At 50.1% G+C, this 20,059-nt stretch overlaps 1 protein-coding gene across 2 annotated transcripts in view; it reads right to left on the bottom strand.

Moving 5' to 3' along the window:
- Positions 1 to 14,105, bottom strand: part of ACSS2 (acyl-CoA synthetase short chain family member 2) — a 35,058-nt gene extending 20,953 nt beyond the window's left edge. For both annotated transcript variants that reach the window (XM_074888737.1, XM_074888738.1), the window contains exons 1-2: positions 13,935 to 14,105; positions 13,433 to 13,628 (exon numbers count right to left, since the gene is read on the bottom strand). In XM_074888737.1, the coding sequence (XP_074744838.1) occupies positions 13,433 to 13,628; positions 13,935 to 14,058 (320 nt within the window). In that variant the 5' untranslated portion in view covers positions 14,059 to 14,105. The remainder of the gene's footprint in view (positions 1 to 13,432; positions 13,629 to 13,934) is intronic.
- Between the last annotated feature and the right edge of the window lie 5,954 nt (positions 14,106 to 20,059).

Genomic DNA, 20,059 nt, shown 5'->3' with positions numbered 1-20,059 from the left:
GCTTCCCTGTGCAACGCTGCCTTAGCATCTGCACGGAGCAGCAGGAAGCACAGGTTGCATCAGTGGGAATTATGGTTTTTAAGGTAATTGCCAATGATAATGGTGGTTTACAAGGGTTATAACACCACTAAGAAAAGCTGGTGTACAGGAGAAAATGATGATATGAAGCCAAGCAACTGAAGTGTTACAAGTTTTCAAGATCTGCCAGACCATGTGCAGTCAGTCAAAAAGGGAAAAATCACAGACCAAAGCAAACTAGGGCACAAAGCCAAAGTCTATCTGACCCCTGTAAATGCTCCCACTGAGGACCAAAGGGGCTGAAGAACATTTAATTTTCTCCTCTAAGCTCCTGTGACCCCATCACCCTTAAATAAAAGCATTAACCCAAAATTACCAAGCTCAGCTGGGCTGTGGGGCACCTGGAAAGTAAGTCTTCAGAGCAAAGCAAACCATCTCAAAGCCACCAGGTTTCATTCCCCAACCGGCAGAGAAGCAATGGCAGCACAGAGCAGCTCTGCTTAATGCAGGAAAAAGGCTCTGCATTTTAGCTGCTGGAAATCACCCTTAAGAAAACATGGATTGCCAGTTTGAAAAAGGTGTTGGAAGAGGGAAAGGACCCTTTCCCAAATGTTGTGATGCCACAGGAAGAATTTGGCCAGTGGGGAACTGCGGAAAGCCTCCGGTAGAGCAGAGACAGAGACTGTGGGCATGTCTGCCCTGAAACACCTCTGGTGCCATCTAGACTAAAACTCACTCAGAGACCAAAATCCCTCCTAAGCATGGGACCAAGGTGGTGCATGAGAAGCACGGGATGGAGACAGCAAGTTCTCCAGCTCCTGCTCCACCAGCTGCCTGTCCCCAGAGCACGGTATAAGGTGAAGGAAGGAGCTTTCCTCTACCACAGGCTCCTGCACGGTAGCACCTCCTCACGTGCAAGGTCACTGGGGGCAGCCAGACGGGCTCATGGCTTCCCGATCCGCCCCGTGTCCAGAATTAGAGCAGCTGAAATGCCAGGCAGAGCTCGGCCGGGCCAAGCTCCTGCCATCTGGGGAAGGGGCTCACGTGCACACCGCATGGGCAGCGAGAGCCCCGGGCCTTTCCAACGCCTGTGCTAGCACACACGGGCTGCGTGCTCAGCTACTGCGGCTGCCAGCTGCTCACAAACCTCCTGCTGCCATTTGGCCTTGGCTGTTCTCAGGAGACTCAGGAAACCTTCAGCCTGAAGAAGGGTTTGCCTAGAGACAGCTTGCTAGCTTGGGAACAACAGCCACCCAAACTGAAAAAAAAAATTCATTTTCTCCCTCTACCCCCGGCCTTGCTTATCCCATCTGACACAGGAATGCGTAGAGCATGCCATTTAAAATCTGTCCTTGAGAAAACAGATTATGTTGAAACGTGAAGTTTGGAGAGACTGGATGTGTAAGATAATCAGAAAAAAATGCTTATATTTGCATGGATTGTTCAATATGGAAATGCTCCTGGACACACTGCCCAAAGCAGAAGGGTTTCCAGCAGGGTCTACACCACTGACACCAGGAGGGAGCTGAAACAGGTTTGCAAAACACCTTCGTAAGAACATTTCCTAACAATGGGACAGACTGCCCAGCCCTGTCCATGCTTCACATCACCTATATCCCACCACAGTAATGCATGGCAGCAAATACCCAAAGGAGTTCTGGGAAGGCTGAGAGTATTTTTGAGTAAAAGGTTTCCCAGAAAGCTCAGCCTCTACAGTCCCTGCAGTCATGCTGGAATCCTGTTGCATCATGACATGGATCAAGAAAGAAGTTGTGTAATGACAGAGCATAGCCTGGAAGAGGCTGGTGAAAAGGTTTTCCCAGTATGTTCAGAAATACTTAGCAGCACTGAGAGAACACTGTTGAGTAAACCTGGCAATAGAAATCCCAGGGAAAAGAAAAATCTTATCAATTTAACAGCATCACCTTCTAAAACCATACAGTTAACACTGAGACCTGCAATAAAGCCACCCCATGGTTTTCCCCTCCAGTGCCCCCCATACACATAGGTAGGGCCTAACAAAGCTCCACTGTCAAATCATGCCTGGCAAATGTGGTGGCCTTCTACAACAGGGTTAGATAAGGTGGACAAGGGAAGAGCAACTGACGCCTGGACTTGAGCAAAGCATTTGACACTGTCCCACACGACATCCTTGTCTCTAAATTGGAGAGACATGGATTTGATGGATGGACCACTCGGTGGATCAGGAACTGGCTGGATGGTCACACTCAGAGAGTTGTGGTCAACAGCTCCATGTCTAAGTGGAGAGCAGTGACAAGTCGCATCCTCAGGGGTCAGGGTTGGGACTGGCGCTGTTTAACATCTTGGTTGGAGACATGGACAGTGGGATCGAGGCACCCTCAGCAAGTTCACCAATGACACCAAACTGTGTGATGGGGTGACATGCTGCAGGGAAGGGATGTGCCATCCAGAGGGACCTGGACAGGCTGGAGAGGTGGGACATGCAAACCTCATGGAGTTCAACAAGGCCAAGGGCAAAGTCCTGCACAGGCTAGGACATGAGTGGATTGAGAAGAGCCCTGCGGAGGAGGACTTGGGGGTATTAGTGGGTGGAAAACTGCCTATGAGCCAGCAATGTACACTCGCAGCCCAGAAAGCCAACCGTGTCCTAGGCTGCATCAAGAGCAGTGTGGCCAGCAGGTCGAGGGAGGGGATTCTCCCCCTCTGCTCCGCTCTCATGAGGCTCCCCCTGCAGTGCTGGGTCCAGCTCTGGGGGCACCAACATCAGAAGGACACAGACCTGCTCAAGTGGGTCCAGAGAAGACCACAAAGATGATCATGGGGCTGGAGCACCTCCCCTGTGAGGACAGGCTGAGAGAGTTGGGGTTTTTCAGTCTGGAGAAGAGAAGGCTCCAGGGAGACCTTAGAGCAGCCTCCCAGTACTTAAAGGCTACAGGAGAGGTGGGGAGGGACTCTTTATTAGGGAAGGTAGTGATAGGATGTGGTTTTAAACTGAAAGAGAGTAGATTTGGATTAGATATGAGGAAGAAATTCTTTCCTGTGAGGGTGGTGAGGCACTGGCACAGGTTGCCCAGAGAAGCTGTGGCTGACCCCTCCCTGGCAGTGTTCAAGGCCAGGTTGGACAGGGCTTTGAGCAACCTGGGCTAGTGGAAGGTGTCCCTGCCCATGGCAGGGGGGTTGGAACTAGATGGTCTTTAAGGTCCCTTCCAGCCCAAACCATTCTATTATTCTATGATTTCTGAGCCAAACCATCTCAACTAACAGTTGATCATGTACCTAGGAAGAACAGGTTTCTATTGCTGTAACAAAACCCAAACCAGGCTGGCAAACAGCAATGTGTCATGCCAAAGCAGGAGCCCTGTGCTCTGCAGAGAACAATGTGCTGTGTCCAGCCCCCAACATCCATCCTCTCCAGCTCAACTGACTCAAACACAGGTATTATCATGCCTGTATTTCGTAAAACAGCTAAAATAGAGTGAATTTCTAAATGGATAACTGGGCCACCATCTGGTCTATGATCAGGCAATCAGTCTTCTAATCACCTTTAAAAATAGGCATACGGAAACACAGCCCACAAAGAAAACACCCAACACCCTGTGTGGTTGCTAGTGTCCCATAGGAAAAAACACATCAATCTTGCTGTCCTTCCTTCTCATTAAATACATTCTCAGCTACTCTTTGTATTTCAGCCTTTCAGAACCTGAACAAGTACCAGAGGCATCTAAAGAAATAATATTTATCTTGTGCAGTCTACCCACTGTACAACACTTCATCATAACCCTGAGCAATGCCTACAGCAGAGCCCAGCTAGAGGTGGACAATGCTCCAAAATCACTCGTTTATTTACTGACCTTCCAGAATTCCCTCCAATTTTCCCACACACCTGCCAGGCTACGCCCTAAAACCTACTTCAAGCCCTTTTCTCTAGACTGGGGGGATGCTCAGACATCTCTAAAGGAACTGACACCTCCTGGCTTACATTGCTGCTGGTTCATCAGCCAACATAAGCGAACGAGTAAAGTCAGCGCAATGGGGTTTGTACACACCAAGAGCCGTAACACCCAAGGGTAATAGTTTCAGAGAAGACTGGATCATCAGCAGTCAGCAAGCCCCTCTTCAAGGGAAACCTACTATTATTTTCCCACATTTGACAAAATAAGGGAGTTTACAAGTAATAGAGACCACATGCAAATCCCCCGGTGACGGTGTCAGCAGCCACTCTGCACTGACGTCTGTCTGCTCAGTGGCAAGGGGAATTCTGTTCCTCTGTGGCTTCAGATTTTTCCTACTCAGTTGATATTGAGTAACCATCAAGCCAAAAGGATATGCATCAACTCTAATTATGTTTTTACTTTCTTAACACAGGAGAACAGCCAATGAAGAAAAGTGATAGCTTTTTACCTATTTTATTTAGATAAGATTTTTAAACCAAAAAAGTTTAAGTTTTTTTTAAAGAAAATGATTACATAGTGTTGCAACAGAGCTCATATGCAAGACTTATGCAGTAGGTCACCGCATTTGGCTGACCTCAGCCAGCACTTCTAACCCTGCGAGCCAAATCCACAGAACACTGTAGAAGAATGCGGGAGTTTGACATGAGAGGTAACATTTTAGATGTTTACCATAAGTAGCAGAGAAGCATAGACTATTTTTACCAGCCCGATGGGAAGAGAGCTTATTTCCAGCACAACACAGCTGATTCCTTGTTTAAACAATTTGTAGTCGGGCCACAAAACGTATCCTGGGTGAAGCTTCTATAAGTAAAATAGTCAACAAGCCACCTGCAGCTGGGAGATGTCCCGTTTTGGGAAATAGTTCATCTCTGGGTGGAACATACTGCCAAATTTTCAAAACCTTCTAGAAACATTGAGTGCCAGGCAAACTGGTTTCAATGGAGGCTCAAACAATATCCATCAAGGCCATGGTAGGAAATTAAACTTTTTAATCAGATTTTCGGTGGACATTTCAACTTCATGCCTTCAAAACCTCTACAGATGATGGCCAGATGTCACTTGCTGGACTGTCATGTCATTCTACACAAGGAACATCTCTTAGAATATGGTCAGCAGCAACAGGAATGCAGAACATGCTTCACTATCAGGTACTCAGATGTGAGAAAGTAACCAGGAAGGCCATCAATTTCCTTGAGGGATTCCCCTAAAGAAGGGAGGTGACATCTGAGAAAACGATGGGCTTTGAATTTACAGAGAACTGCCAGGGCTCACAATTTCATATCACAACATGTTTCAACACTTACAAGTGATGTGTAGAAATGCAAATAGTGAACTGAAACCCTGCTCCTGCCGTGCGCAACAGCTCTGACGCAGGGCTGGGCACAGGAGGAAAAGGCAAGCTCGTTGCACTGATGGGAGTCAAGAGGTCTTGCCAAAGCCCTGGCAATCAGTACTACAGCCTAACAGCTCTGGGCACAGAAAGCCCACCAGGCACAACAAATGCAACTACCCACAGGAAAAATGCCATGCTTGGAACAAGCACCTGCTCGCAGCTCTTTGGCAAAGCCTCATCACTTTGTCTCCTGTAAACACTACTACTTGGAGCAAGTCTCATCCACATTGAGCTTGAGTCCTTGTCCACTTCTGCTCCATTCACACCAGGGTGCCAGGGGAGAACACACAAGCCATTCACACAGCTAAAATAAAATAATCAGGTTTTCCCCAAACTGAAGGCTCTGATCTTCCATGTCCTGAATCCGTACAGGAATTCATCATCCTCTCTGCCCATGAACTCCATTTATCCACCCCAAGTTTCAACTCTCCTGCCAATATTCACAATATGACATGACTGCATAACTGCCATGCCCCTCCCAACAGTAAGCAAACTATTCGTAAAACATATCAAAGTGCTGTAATATCTGCCAGTGTAACAAGATACAAGTTTCACAGACGTGAGAAAATCCGGGAGCTATTGTCTGTGCCATGCAGAAAGGCGGCTTTGGACAGGGTGTAAGCCAACATCTTAAGACAGAGGTGTAAGAAGCAACTAGTGAAAAATTATTAAATCCCTTGTGCTGAATCAACAGAGCCAGACCCTTTGTCAGAACAATGAGCAGCATGAGGAAAAAATACTAAATAAGAACATAAAAGCCATCTCATTTACATGGCAGTACTGCACTTCAGCACTGGGATGTTCACAGTAACTCAGCCAAGAGCCTCTCAGACTAACACAAAATACCATGCTGGGTCAGAACCAGGGTCCAGTGTTTTGTCTCCAGGAGCAGCAGCAGATGCTGTTTATGGAGAGCACATAAGCCTGGTCACCATCAGAAGTTCAGTTTCAACACTGATCCTTGGGGGACCTGCTGCTGGTCCTGAAGAGTGACCATTAAAAGCAAGGAAGCAAAGGTAAGGCTAAACTGGCTCCATAGAAAGACCTTTCTTCCATTCACAGCTAAATAACCTTCTTGAACAACCTTTTGTGGGAAACTTCACAAAGGCAGTCTGAAAACAGCCATATCCATGCACTCAGTGCCACCTGCCTCGTGCTCCAGCGGGTCTGCCAGCAGGACTTCACAGCAGCTCCATCACCTTTCCCAAGACTGCACTGGTCCACGCACATAGTGACCCTATTCTACTGTACCACTGGGGATGCAAGTCGCATTTACCGGTTCCCAGGACCCCCTCTATTGCCCTCGCTAGACAGAGCGGGGCTGGCAACCTCCCAGCCCTTGGCACGGCAGCCCTTTGCAATAACACACAGCCTACCCTGGCCAGCAGCTCTGCAATTTCACATTCAAGTTCCTGCAGTACTCTGGGGCGCATGCCATCTAATCCTAGGCACTTATTGACATCCAACTTGTTTATCTGGTCAAATACTTCCTGGATATTCCCTTGTATTTATATAGGCGGATGCTGTATCCCTGCCAGTAGCAGCTACCAAGGGTTTCAGAGAAAAAGGATGTGAACAACAGCTCCGACAACCCAAATGAAAGCTGCTCCCCTGATTCAAGGCTGCTGTTGATGTGCATTCCCAAGCAGAAGGCCTTAGAACCATCCCTCTCCTTACTGCTCAGCCACGGAGCAACACACAAGTGCTAAGTGCCTTCTTTCTTTACCGACTTGATTTAACAGAGGAGAATTGTCCCATTCTGCCTACAGGAGCAGGATTACAGGTTATTCCAGCTCAGTAAAAGCTACTTCCAGTGAAAATCTTCAATAATGCCGAACACCCGCCCAAAGAGGCACAAGTCACAGGGTGCTTCCGAATATGGGCAAAACCACGGGAGACCACAGGCACTGTGTAATCAAGGGGTCACCAACCTTTAATACCTGTCCCCTTCCTTCGTTGCCCTGCAGGGCAGAGCAGCTCGAGGCTGAGAGCACTAGCCAGCTCCCCACTCCTGCCCTGCATCCTATGACAGAAAAGGCTCTGCAGAGCACGAATGGGGCTTGATATCTCCAAAACATCAAACCAACCATCCTTCCCAGGGAGTCAACCCCTTGAAAAAAGGGTGAGTCAAGTTCTGCTTCTGATTCAGCCCTCGGACAGGAAAAACAATTTGAAGTGACTCTGTGCCTGACAGCTGTCTGAGTAACGTGGCACTCAAACCCTGACTCACAGCATCCAGGAAAGCATACCCCACACACTGGAACCCCACAGGACAGCACCTGCCTGGAGAAGGGATCTTGCTGCTCTCACGTATATAGTTCATCCTTTTGGCACAACCACTCACTTGGTAACTATCTCAGAGATTTCACTAGTAATAGAGAGGATGTAGGATGCAGCACAAAGAGCGAGTCATTAACAGAAACACCTGGGACAGAAGAACCTCAGGATACAACAGGAGAAAACTGGCCTTTGGAAACAAGCTTCAGACCATGATCCCTGTGTTTTCCAGCCCCTCAGGCCAAACCAAGAATCTCCAAACCCTTAAGCAGACATCACCATGCTGCCCTGGGGCAGCACCATCTTTGTATCTCATTTACAACCAGACCCACAGTAGGACAATCAGAGTGATTACATGGAATAGGTTCATTTTGAGTCCAGCAAGCTCTTGCTCTAAACAGCCCACAGCTGCAGATGGAGACTATCCACCAATGGAGAAAAGCCAGGGAGCTACACCTGAGGGCAAGCTATGAGTCCCTCCTGTCCCAGTTAACACTTACATACAAGCATCCAAACAGCAGCTGTTTGCACTACTGCCACAGCACTAACCATACTGGTTGGTGACTGTCCCAGAACTGGGAGAGGAAGAATTCCACTCAAGAAATCAGGAAAGCACATGACCTGGACATGTCTGAGCCACAACAGCTACTCCCTTTACTCCTTATTTAATACCAGGTTTCTATTGATGCTCCCACCATTCCCACTCTTGCACAACTCATGCAGCTCCAAGTCACAGAGGGCCCCACAAAGCAGAGATGTTCTCGTTTGGAGGTATGAGAAAAACTGCTCTAAAGCATTCAGGCAGACGCAGCCAGTTTTGAAAACTCCCTCCCAGGCTGGAAGATTTCACAAAACCCCCCAGAAGACAGCTACACACTTTCTGTGATGCAAAGCTAGAACTATAATTGCCCTTGAAGGAGGGTAATAACATACAAGTACATTCAACGTATTTTGTTACGTACTTTAGATGCACCTGCCTGATTTCCAGAAGCAGAGCATTGACCTGTCCAGCAGTGCTTCCAAAATAATTAATATCTGCCAAGACAACCCATCTATCACTCCACTCTCAGTATACACAATGGGGAGATGACATGGATTGCTGAGGATGCACCCCAAAAAGCCTCTCTGAATTTCAGGGCTGAGTGTGGCCACCCCTTTTCCCATGGAGAAACCCCATCAGGTGAAGGAGCTGTTCTGAGCCTGGGTGGTGCATGAGCATAAACCAAACACATGGTAACTTTTCCATAACACTTGTCGCTGCTGTAGAGCTCACTTGAATTCCCCTGTGGAAGCAATCCCTCCACAGTAGTAACAGGGACACAGCAGCATTGGGTATGGATGTTCGGTAGCACCTGCAACACAGCTTTGACTGCTCTCAGCAGCCTGCAGGCACCCGTCTGCAAATGTGCATCAGTAAAAGCAGCCTTCCCAGTGGTGAATTTTTTTCTTTAAACAAACTGTGGGATTTAGGGATGGGCTCTCACTACCAGAACAATGTTGAAAGAGACTGCATCACTGGAAGCTTGACAAGTCATCCAGGAAGTTACCAAAGAAATGAAGAGTCAGTGTGGCAAAGGACACTTAGAAGTCCTGAAGCTGGTGGGAGTAGCAGAGCTGAGTACATCTTGGAGAAGCTGGCCACAATTAAGCACTTCTGAAAGTCTGGATGTTAACTGCCAGCATCCTCAGTCACAGAACCTGGGCATATGGCAGTAATGGAAGACTGATATCTGCAAAGTTATCTAAAGAGAAAAACAAAACACAATGCTCAACTAGATTATGGAGACCAAGCACTTTGTTCTCAGCAGTTTACAGCAAGATTATTTCTGCAAACAGAAGAGGCCCAGAACTTCACAGAAATGCAACTGAAACACAGTTTCATCTGGCTTCATTTTTGATTCTGGGATGGCACATCCCAGAATGAAGCAGTCCATGGCAAGAAACAGTCACTGGCAGCACGCAGGGGCCCCAGGAACCAGCAGGTGTGGTCTTGTCCCATTTGGTCCCAGCAGCACATTTAGACCGAACCAGTGTTTGACAATCTGTATCCTCTCTGCAAGGCTGCTGTCCAAAAACTACTTCCAGTTTCCTAATAAAAGCCTCCAGAAGTGCTCTGGACCTTTTTTGGTTTGGTTTGGTTTTTAAACATGCTCTATAGTTGTTGTTTTTTTCCTTACAGAAACATTTATTTGAAGAAATCTCACAGCTAAAAGTCCCTAAATCCTTTATTACATTAAAAAAGCCTCAAATCCCACCACCTCCATTTTATCTTTGCATGTCACATTTGTTCTAGCCCCAGAATGGGAACCATAGGCAGTTATTCTTTTGTTTAAACAAAGCTCCAGTAAGCTCTGGCAGCCTCTACTATCTTTGTCCTTTCTAGATGTGTTATTTTATATGCACACACAAGAAAGCAGAAAATTGATACAGTCTCCCAAAGACGGCAGATGCCAGCAGCACCCTGCTAAGCCCAGGCACCTAGGCTGGAGGGAGGCTAAAAATAGTGTGCAAAGCTCTACCTCCTGCCCCTGCCCCCTGGTCCCACCAGGCACCACCAGTACTGCAGCTAGGGTGACTGGTTTGAGAAACAACGGCAAGAACTTAGCGCTTCAGCTACGCACAGGTTACACAGAGAGCAGGCTCCAGCCAGGTACCTTCGCCCCCCAGGGTCTAATTAGAGACAGTTTTGTCATAGGTGTTGTTCTTGAATTCCCACCTGGTTATATTTTCACCCACACAAGCTGCCCAGGCTGAGATTTATATGAGATTATTAACAGGCACTTCAGCAGAGAACTAAGGGTTTGTCCATGCAATGCAGGTATGCCTACAGCACGGTGAAGGCATACTGTGCTCCTGCTCTAATTAACACTACCCACCACTGACAAAGTCCTCGGCACTGCTTCGAGTCCCCTGCAAGCACCCTCAGCATCCCAGCCAGTTTGTCCAGTGCATTTCAACCGCAAGGCCCACGAAAACCACCGCAGGTATCTTACCTGCACAGTAACCAGTGTTACTGGCTTCAGCCTTTCCATGCAATTATGAAAGAGATTTCACTTTTGAGAGCAGCACTTTATCAGAAACATTTCCTGGAGTTTCTGTTCCTTTTTAGGCCACATCAGCAATACCAAACAGAAAGAGGAATCAAAAACAGCAGAAAACAGAAATTCTTGTAACGTTCACAAGCAGCAAGAGCTATCATACTGAAACAGGCAACAGGGAAAATACAAGTGTTCGCTACTGACTCAGGATGGTCATTTTGAACTGCATAGCCCTAAGAGCACCAAGAGGATGGTACCACAATAGTAAATGTCACCTATGTACAAGTTCTGCAGCGTGAAGCAATCCCATGAACTGCCCTTTGTGCTGAAAGAGCAATTCCACGTGGTTTGGGATTAGACCCTCAGAGTGGAGCCAGCGTGGGCAGCCCTAGCCTGCTGATGGTACAGGAGCCTTCAGAGCAGCCTGGCCACAACAGATCCAGATGAACTGCTCTCTCCTTCCAACCCATGCAAAACTTGAGGCAGCCACAATCAGCAGGGCACAGCAGCTCAGTTTTGTCAGGACACATCTGTTCTCAGAGCCACTCAGCAATGCCTCAAAGTATTATTCACTTCTTCCATGATTTCTCTCCTCTGAAAGCAAAGACCATTGTCTTGTATCTTTTCAAAGCAATCAGAGCTGGGCAGTCACTGATACCTTGGTATAAGCTCAGCACCTTTTCCCATCTAGCAGGCTACAGACTTTCTTAGAAGCAAGTGGCCAAGGTATTTTAAAAAAAAATTTCAAGTTTTTCTCAGGAATCCGCTGGCTTTCAGAGGCTCTCATTTCTTTTTTGACCTTTCATACAGTGTGACAAGTCTCAAGTGTTTTAGGAAAGCGGGCTCGTTCAATAGTGTTAAACGCAGTATGTGAAAGGACAAGACAACAGCAATTACATTTTGTTACTGAAGAACCACACGTGTCCAGAGAGGCATGCACACGCTCCTAGAAAAGTAATTTTACAAGTGGCAACCCTTAGCCCCTCTTCCTCAAGACCTCAGTGCCACAAGTCTGCAGGTCAGTACCGCACACGTCACATTCAGTGTGCCTCTTCCTCCCACCAACATTCCCAGCTGGCAGCTCCAGACACCCCAGTGCCAGGTCACTTGTGACAGAACCACGCTAGGAGAGTTTATCCCAAAATAGTCAGGGAAAACTGTCTGCTAAGGAGGAAGAGAGACCTTATTTTTCAGCACTGTGAACACCGCAACTGACAGACACCCACCATTTTACTATTCACTCCAAGTTTTGCTCAGCATCACAAATACCCCCACAAAGGCTGCCAGAATAATAACTAACAAGAACAGTCTTCACCAAGACCAAATTAAAGCCGTAGGCTGTTGCCTAGCTGTCACCCAAAGATTTATGTGCAAGAAGAATGATGTGCCCACTCCCTCCATAAACCCCAGCACAGCTGCCAGTGCTGGCCTGCCAAATGGCTTTGTTTGCTGACACACCTTTACCTGAATGAGTTTACAAAAGAGTTTTCATTCAGAAGCTGCAATCATTTTACACCGAGTGAGTTAGAGAAGGTATTTAACTAGCAGGGAAGTACTTTCCACCATTTCACCCGTGTTTTATCAATATGATTATATGCCAGGCAGCATAATTCTTTTACTGAAGCTCTATGGATACAAACTCTAGTATGAACCCAATTTTACAGTTGCAGCCAGAACCACACTGGTATAAACAAGTTCTTCTCTGTAGCGGGGTAGCCCCTAGTCACCTTTACACCAGGTGACTGGGGGGACCCCTCAGCTGCACAAAATCACTCAGAGCAGCACAGCTGTTCATCATTACAGGATCTGGTATTTTTATTGCAATGACAGTAAGGCTCCAGCTGCTCTGCTGAAGGGACTCACCATAACCCAACAGGTTACTGCATCCCTAACAAGTGGTACATATAATTGTGTTTCTGTACTGCCACATACAGTCATACCGATGCAACACAAAAGCATGCCAGTTCAAGGGCAACAGCAAAATATGTGGGTGGGCAAGGCACCGTTCTCAGTTTGGGGACACAGCTGTGGTGCCAGCTGAGCTAGTTCTGCAGGGGACCATTAATTCTGGATCTCAGATATCACCAGTGAAACCTATTTTGCATCACTATGAAAATTTCAAGTTTCACATGGCTTTTAATGCTAGTAACCACTCTGGGAAAAAAAACAACAAACCACAACACAAAACCAAAACATAGGGCTAGAAGTTAACTTTTCTTCTGAAAGACAACATAGAGCCTTCCTGAAAGCAGCACAGTGTTATACACGCTCTAGTGCAAGGAATATATAGATATAAAAGCTCAGGTGTTTGGAGAGCCTTTCTGCCACAGGTGCCGAAACTTGCCAGACCCACAAAACATGAGACAGGAGATTTGGGGTTTATTAGCTTTTTGCTCTTGGATGTTAGCTGTTCTTCATCCCATGTCTCTACCCACATCTACCAACTTCACCAGGGAATTGTCGCACCTGCCTCAATACCGTCTGACTGCTCTTAGCTTTTAGCAGGTGCAACTGCAAAGGCAGAGCTGGAAGTCAGGAGCTCCCCACTGCTACGCTGGGCCACCTCTGTGCATCCCGGGATGGGCAGAGAAGCTCCATTGTCCAACTCTTCTCAAACACACAGAAAGCAAACACCTGCTGTACCTATGTAAAGATTAAAACCTCTCAGCTTTTACCATGTTTTCATTCAGCTCAGTAGTAATCACCAGTGCTTGTACACTTTACCATGCTATTTACACACTTTCTACACCATAATAAAACCAGAAATTTACCAGTAAAAAGCAATTTTGTCCCCGAGTTTCTTCTCATTGACATTTCTGTCCAGGAGGTTGTAGCAGATGTTGGTGGTCGCCCCTTTCATCCACTCGATAAAGATCTTCCCCTTTGTCACATCGAAGTTGTACTTCAGAAAGGGCCCCGTGTGCTGCCTCTTCCAGTAAAACTCTTTAGCAATGTCACCCCAGAATTCTGCAAAGGCAACGGCCAGAGCTCACGGCCCAGCAAGCGGCACGGCTAAGGAAGGCAACGCGTTAAGGAACGAGCGGGGCAGCCCCCGCGCTCCCGCACCCCACGCGTGGGGACTCACCGCGGCCCAGCGGCCCGGCCGCCCCCTGCCGCCCGCCCGGCAGCCCCCACCCTGCCAGCGGCCCCCGGAGGAACCGGCGGCGCCGTGCGGGAACCGCTCCCCCGCCGCCCGCCGGCCTCCCCCGCCCCGCCGCGGCCCTGGCCCGGGGAGAGCGGGCACCGGAGGGGGCTCCCGCCGCCGGCGCTCACCGTGCGGCTCCTCCACGGAGCGCTGGTAGAGGCGCTCGTAGTGCGGCAGCGAGGGGATGTGCGCCGCCGGCAGCAGCTCGGGCCGCGGCCGGTACAGCCGGGCCTGCTCCCCGGGCAGCACCATGGCGGGGCGCCGGCGGCTCTGCGCGGGCAGGCGGCCGCCGAGCCCGCTTCAAAGCGGCGCGGAGCCGAGGGCGGGGCCGGAGGCGGCGGCCCGCCCTCGCGGCGGCGGAGGGGCGGGGGGGGGGGGGAGCGCCGCGCAGCCCCAGAGCCGCCCGCCCGCCGCGGCGGGGCCCGCGGAGCCCGGCCCGGCACCGGGGCTCGCCAGCAGCCGGCTGCGGGGCGGCGGGCGGGGCGCGCTGCCGGCGGTGCCGTCCTGTCAGCCATGACCCCCCCCGTCAGCCATGTTTCCCCCCAGCCGCCATGTCCCCCCTGTCAGCCGTGTCCCCCCCGCCAGTGGCGTCCCCTGTCAGCCATGTCACACCCGTCACCCCCATGAGTGGTATCTCCCCCGTCAGCCCTGTCCCCTCTGTCACCGCTGTCTCACCCTGTCAGCCATGCCGCCCCCGTCAGCGGTGTCTCCCCCGTCAGCAGTGTTCCCCGCTCAGCCACGGCCTCGCCATGAGTACTGTCTCCCCTTAGCAGCCGTGGCCCCCCGCCAGCAGTGTCCCCCTGACAGCCCATGTCCCCTCGTGCCAGCAGTGTTCCCCGTTAACAGCGCTGCCCCATCAGCCGCTCCCTCAGCGGTGTCCCCATGAGCCACAGCCCCTCAGGGCCGGTCCCTGCCCCTTCACCAGGCGCAGGGGAACAGCCGAGGGCGCCATCGATGAGATCCTCCAAAACAGGCCCAGAGGCACTTGGCCCCCTGCAGAAAACAACCTTCCTTTTGATTCACAACACTTCCCCTGAGTGGGGACAGAGCCACGTCAGTTCACTGAGCACCTTTCCCCTGCAAAAAATGTTACAGATCTTGTGTACTTAGTGAGAAATTAAACAATTTTTTCACCAAGAAGCCAGTCAAATGCTGGAACAGGGGCCCAGAGTGGCGGTTAGGGGCTCAGCCCTTGGAGACACTCAAACCTCAACCAGACAAGTCCCCAAGCAACCAGCCCTTCGGAGCAGGAGGTTGGATCTGGGGTCTCCCAAGTGACCAGCGTGATTCTGTGAGTCTCTGGCCTTAGAGGCAGGAGCTGCCTATGGCGGCACCTCCCGCAGGAAACCCATTGTCAGCCCAATCTTTAACGTTTCCTGCGTTGGGCTGCCCTGATGGCACTGCCTAGGCAGGCTGCTGAAACTTTGAATGTCCCTTCTACGCTGGGGAGTATCAGCCCTTCGAGCAAAGCGCTGCTTTGCCCAGGGAGCCACTTGCTCTGGAGCCACAGGCAATTTTTGTGGCAGTTTGGGCTGGGGCCAAGGAGCACTCAAAAGATAAAAGTCCACAACCTTGAACTTGGCATAGCGTTCCTCAGGCTGGAGAGCAGTGGTCTGGTGTCAGCAAGCAGGTACAGCCTACTCTGGGATCCTGGTGTTTTCCATGGTTTAATGCACTCTCTGGGAGTGTTGCCTTGCTGGATGCTGCAGGAGGTGCAAACCCGTGGACTGGTGAGCATCATCTGCCACTCCATGCAATGTTCTCATCACCAAAGAGGCCAGAAATAGTTCTACAGACAAAAGTAGCTGGTGCTGGTGTGTATTTTCTGTTAAGGATGCTCCCCGGTTTTGAAGGGCACATCCATGCTGCACCTCCCTGCTCTGGTGTTAGTCTGCTGGCCGCCCACACTGCTTGAGGGCAAAGTTTCTTCTGTGACTCCATCTGGGAGGACATAGCTCATTTCCTCCAAGATGAAACCCAGGAGTAGTTCAGATGATACCTCCCTCCATGGGCTGTATCTTGCAGGCAGCATCACTCCAGAGATGCTCTCTACACCTCTACAACACGACCTCAGCAGGCTTTACACCCCAAATCGGTCAGCCGCCCTCATACCACACTGTAGCACATGTAACAAAGCTTCCTTAGCCATATGGTATAAAACCACTGTCCTGGAAAGCTGCAGCATGGCGTCATATTATTCATTTCTTTGTTATTAACAAAAAAAAATCACAAGAAGGAATAGTTAGATCTTAGGGTACAGGGACTCAGTTTCTACTAGCAAACCACATGGATGAAGGCGAAGTCTCCAGCAGAAGTTGATATCCATCCAGAAGCCAAATTTTAGCGCATTCCCTGTTGGAGCTTTAGCCTGGGACCACCAGTCTCTGAGTCCAGGCTTGCTCCGTGGACAGACATAGTACAGATACAGCCAAACCCTGCAAGGTGTTTTCATCCACCAGCCAGCACTATCATTACCTCCAAGTTCCCTATTACAAAAAGAGGTTTTTGAAGAAAAAGTCAGTTTGGTCATGCAACCTAGGCTCTCTGGCATGGATATTTTTGAAGCTCCCCAGGAGCTACAGGAGTTGCATTCCTCCAGCACTCCCCCTGGAGTCATGGTCCAGGCACAGTCCCATGAGTTCTGGGGTACATGTGGCTCATCATTTAACAACCCTAACTGGAAGTCACACTGATCATCTCTTGAGAAGCAGGAGAAACCCAGTACTTCTAAGAAGTCCTTCAGAAGCCACCTCACACTGAAATTTTTCTATTACAAGTTGCCAACCCTTAGTTTTAGTCTCCTTCATCTTGAGGATTTTGCGTTTACCAGCAGCACTTAGTAGCCTGCTAACAAACCTTCTGTCCCCCTTCATGCCAGGCAGGGGCCTGTAGTTCACCCCAGTGCTGGGAAAGAGCTTCATCACTCTCCCTGTCACAGAATGGGTGCCCCAGAGCCAACGAAGGGGTGGTTTGCAGGTCTGGGAGGCACCCTCTGGTTTCCTTCTTATTGGCCTTTTGCTTTCAGTGATTTGTCCAGCTGAAATTCTCCACCAGGCTTAGTGACACCATGATTTCTCTCTAGCAACTGTTGCCTGCTGTGGGCAGGATGTACTGAGCCATGGGGCCGGGGCAGCACCATGTCCCACCAGCCCGTCAGCTGTCTTCCATCCAGCATTGCCCGGTGTGGGCTGCCACAGGCAGGGAATTCTGTTGTTGTGCTCCAGCTGTCCACAGCTGTGTCCCGGGAAGCTGCCTGATGGGAAGCGGCTGCATTATCTCTCACAATACACCTGCAAAGAGGAAAACTCAGAATAGCCACCTGGATGCGTTTTCCCATGCTCTCTCCTCTTGCAGGAGTCTGATAAACCTCCAAGAACCTGTGTACAGGGCTATGAACTGCATAGTTGGTACCACCAGTCAGACCCCCCATGGCACAAACACAGCCCTTCTCACACTTCCCTTTCAGCCGTCCACAGCTGAAATACGGATGTGTCTAGGCCTCCCTTCAGTGATTTTATAGGCTCTAGGGAAAGGGCTCCTGCTGTGTGACTATGCTTTACTACTCCAGCTCCCTCCACCCCAGGGCAGCTTCCAGCTGGGCTCCTGCCCCGGGAGCTGGTGTGGTGCTCCCAGTCTCCTGACTCACCAGGCAGCCCTGGAAAATCAGCTGCCTTTTGGGACCTTCATTTTCTCTTCCTGTAGAGGAATAGAAGTATGTAAAGGGTACACGTCAATGCATATTAAGGTATCTTGCAGAAACTCAGAGGGTCAAAAAAAAGATACTGGCCAGGATATGTGGTGCCTTGCTCACACTGTCTGCTTGGGGTACTCCGGAAACAGCCTTTCTAGTGCAGCACCCACAGCAGCTCAGTGGCCGTGGTGGGACTCTTCACTAAACCTTCCCTGACATGCAGGACTTCAGTCCTAGAGATGCTGGGAGTGGGGGAAAGAAGCTGGAAAATCAGAAACAGTCTGTGCATCTCAGGCCTTCTGTACAGAGGGGTGAATGGGAAGCAGGCTTGCATGGGAAACTTGTGTTAATTTGGGCAAAGCACTGCTCCAGTAGAGCCCCTGACTTACCTTGGGGGCTCCAGCTGAGGCCACAGGGCATTCCCTTTCGACTGGCCTTATTGCCAAAAAATGTGCGTGAATCACATCCCTCTTCATGCCAATAACTGAGCGTATCAGATATGTGGTAGCTTGAAACAAGCAGACCTCTCCTCTCTCCATCTGCCCCACCTCACCCTGCTCACTTGATCCGAACTGCCTTCTACTCTAAAAGCCATGTGAGTTCAGAGTGGTTAAAATCTCCATGTCCAGCTGAGTGCATGCTGCCAGTGCACCTCGAAGGGTCTCTTCACGCTTCTCACCATCTCTGCCACCACAGGGATCCTACTGAGACACGTACCAGGCATGCTGTGGCACGGCCCTGCCATGGGAGAACATGTCTGGGTCACTGGGCTGTGCACTGGGTGAGGGTATTCAGTTTGCCTGGGATGAGGCTCTGCTGAGCATGGGCTCTGTGGAGAGGATGATTTGGGTCAGCTCTGGGGTGCTGTCAATGTCAGCTGCTTTTGGGACCAGGTCTAAGTGAAACCTGTGGAAGGAGCTCTTCTGCAGCTGAGTGTCTTTTCTTCTTTGGGAAAATCTGGGTGTACAGGATGCAGCACAGCAGGAAGGATACAACCCACAGCAGTGGAGGAAGCAACCCAGGAAGGCACAGAGGTGTCTGAGCAACACCGAGGTCAGCGTGATGGCTGAGGCCCCTGTGCTTGCATGGAGGAGGAGGACAGCAAGCCACCTCCTCTCCTACTGCCTGTCCACTCATCCCAGAGTGTCTCCTGAACAGGGCAGCCTGGACCAGGGCCTGGCGAGGCCATAGCAGGTCTGGCTGGGGAGGTGCAGCAGCTTGGTGATACAGCTGTCAGTGATGGTAATCAGAGAAGACATCTTTTTAGCATGGACCCAACCCCTGGTGAACACGTTACAGCCCAGACAAGCTTATGCCTTGCACGGACATGCCAGAGGCAGTGGGAGGCTTTATCAGAATATCCTGAAGCGGGAAGGGGGAAAGTTTTCTTGAACTATAGGTGACTGCAAGGGCAGGAAATCGAGGGGCAGAATAAAAGAGCAAAGGATCTGGAAGAAATCCCAAGTGACACCAGCAAACGCTCCTGGGACCTGCAGAGAAGGAGGGAGCGGGGTGGATATCTGACAGCAAGGGTCAGTTTATGGCCTGACCAGTGCTGGCAAAGGAATGTGCTCCAGGTTACCTACATTAAAATGGGCCTGTGGTGCTCCTGCCCCAGCAGGTACCCATGCTGCTCCTTGCATGGGAGATGACACCACAAGTGAGCAGCAGGACTGCTAGCAAAGAGCTCGAGGCTGGCATGGCTTGTGCTGGCAGGCTCAAACATGCCTTGCAGGGACAGGAGGGAAGGCACCCTGCAGCACCACGACCACTTGTGGGCTACGCTGCTGGCACTCCCCTTCTGCCCTGTGTGATGGTACCGTGTGGACTCAAGCAGTCTGGAACCCCAGAGCAGCATCCTGGGAACAGTGAGGCCACAGTGAGCCAGAGAAAATGGGGTGGGAGGATGTGACCCGACTGTGGATCTTCCCACTGGGGTTTTCTATGCTAATTTTCAGCACATGGCTGGGATGGGCAGCCCTTCACTTGTGCTGAACGAATCAGCACATAGCGGCAACGGGGTTAAACATCGGATTGCACGTCTCCCCACTGATGACACTCCTCCTCTGCATTGGCTGCAGAGGAAATTTTAATCAGCGCCATGATAACAGCTTTTCAGTCCTGCGGGGAGTTATCAGCTCCTTTGTTTGTAAATGTAACTGCTCAATAGCAATACAGCTCTGCGTTTGGCACATGCCAGCTCCACAGCCCTTTGGCTCAGACAGCCTCCCTCCCCTCCAGCCGCCTGCTCCCAGCTATCAGGGTATTGGGGTGTTAAAACAGGCCGTGTTGTGCTGAACACAAGGATCAAGCCCCAGCTGTTTCCTTCCTGCCTCTGCTGTCACTGGGAGAGATACCTCTGAATTTCAGGCTGTTTTAAGCGTCAGAGAGTAGCTGATGAATATCAGAGCCTGGTAATTTAGCCCTCCACAGAGTACAGACAATATATTCATAATCATTTTACATGTAGATGAGCTAGTAACGCAATCAGGGTTATAAATCAAACCCAGGAGACATGTTAGTGCTGTTTGCCTGAGCTTTTTGAGCGATCTAGCCACAAGA

The sequence above is a fragment of the Strix uralensis genome, chromosome 18 (assembly GCF_047716275.1).
Source record: "Strix uralensis isolate ZFMK-TIS-50842 chromosome 18, bStrUra1, whole genome shotgun sequence".
Lineage (NCBI taxonomy): Eukaryota > Metazoa > Chordata > Aves > Strigiformes > Strigidae > Strix > Strix uralensis.
This window is presented reverse-complemented; position numbering and strand designations above follow the sequence as displayed.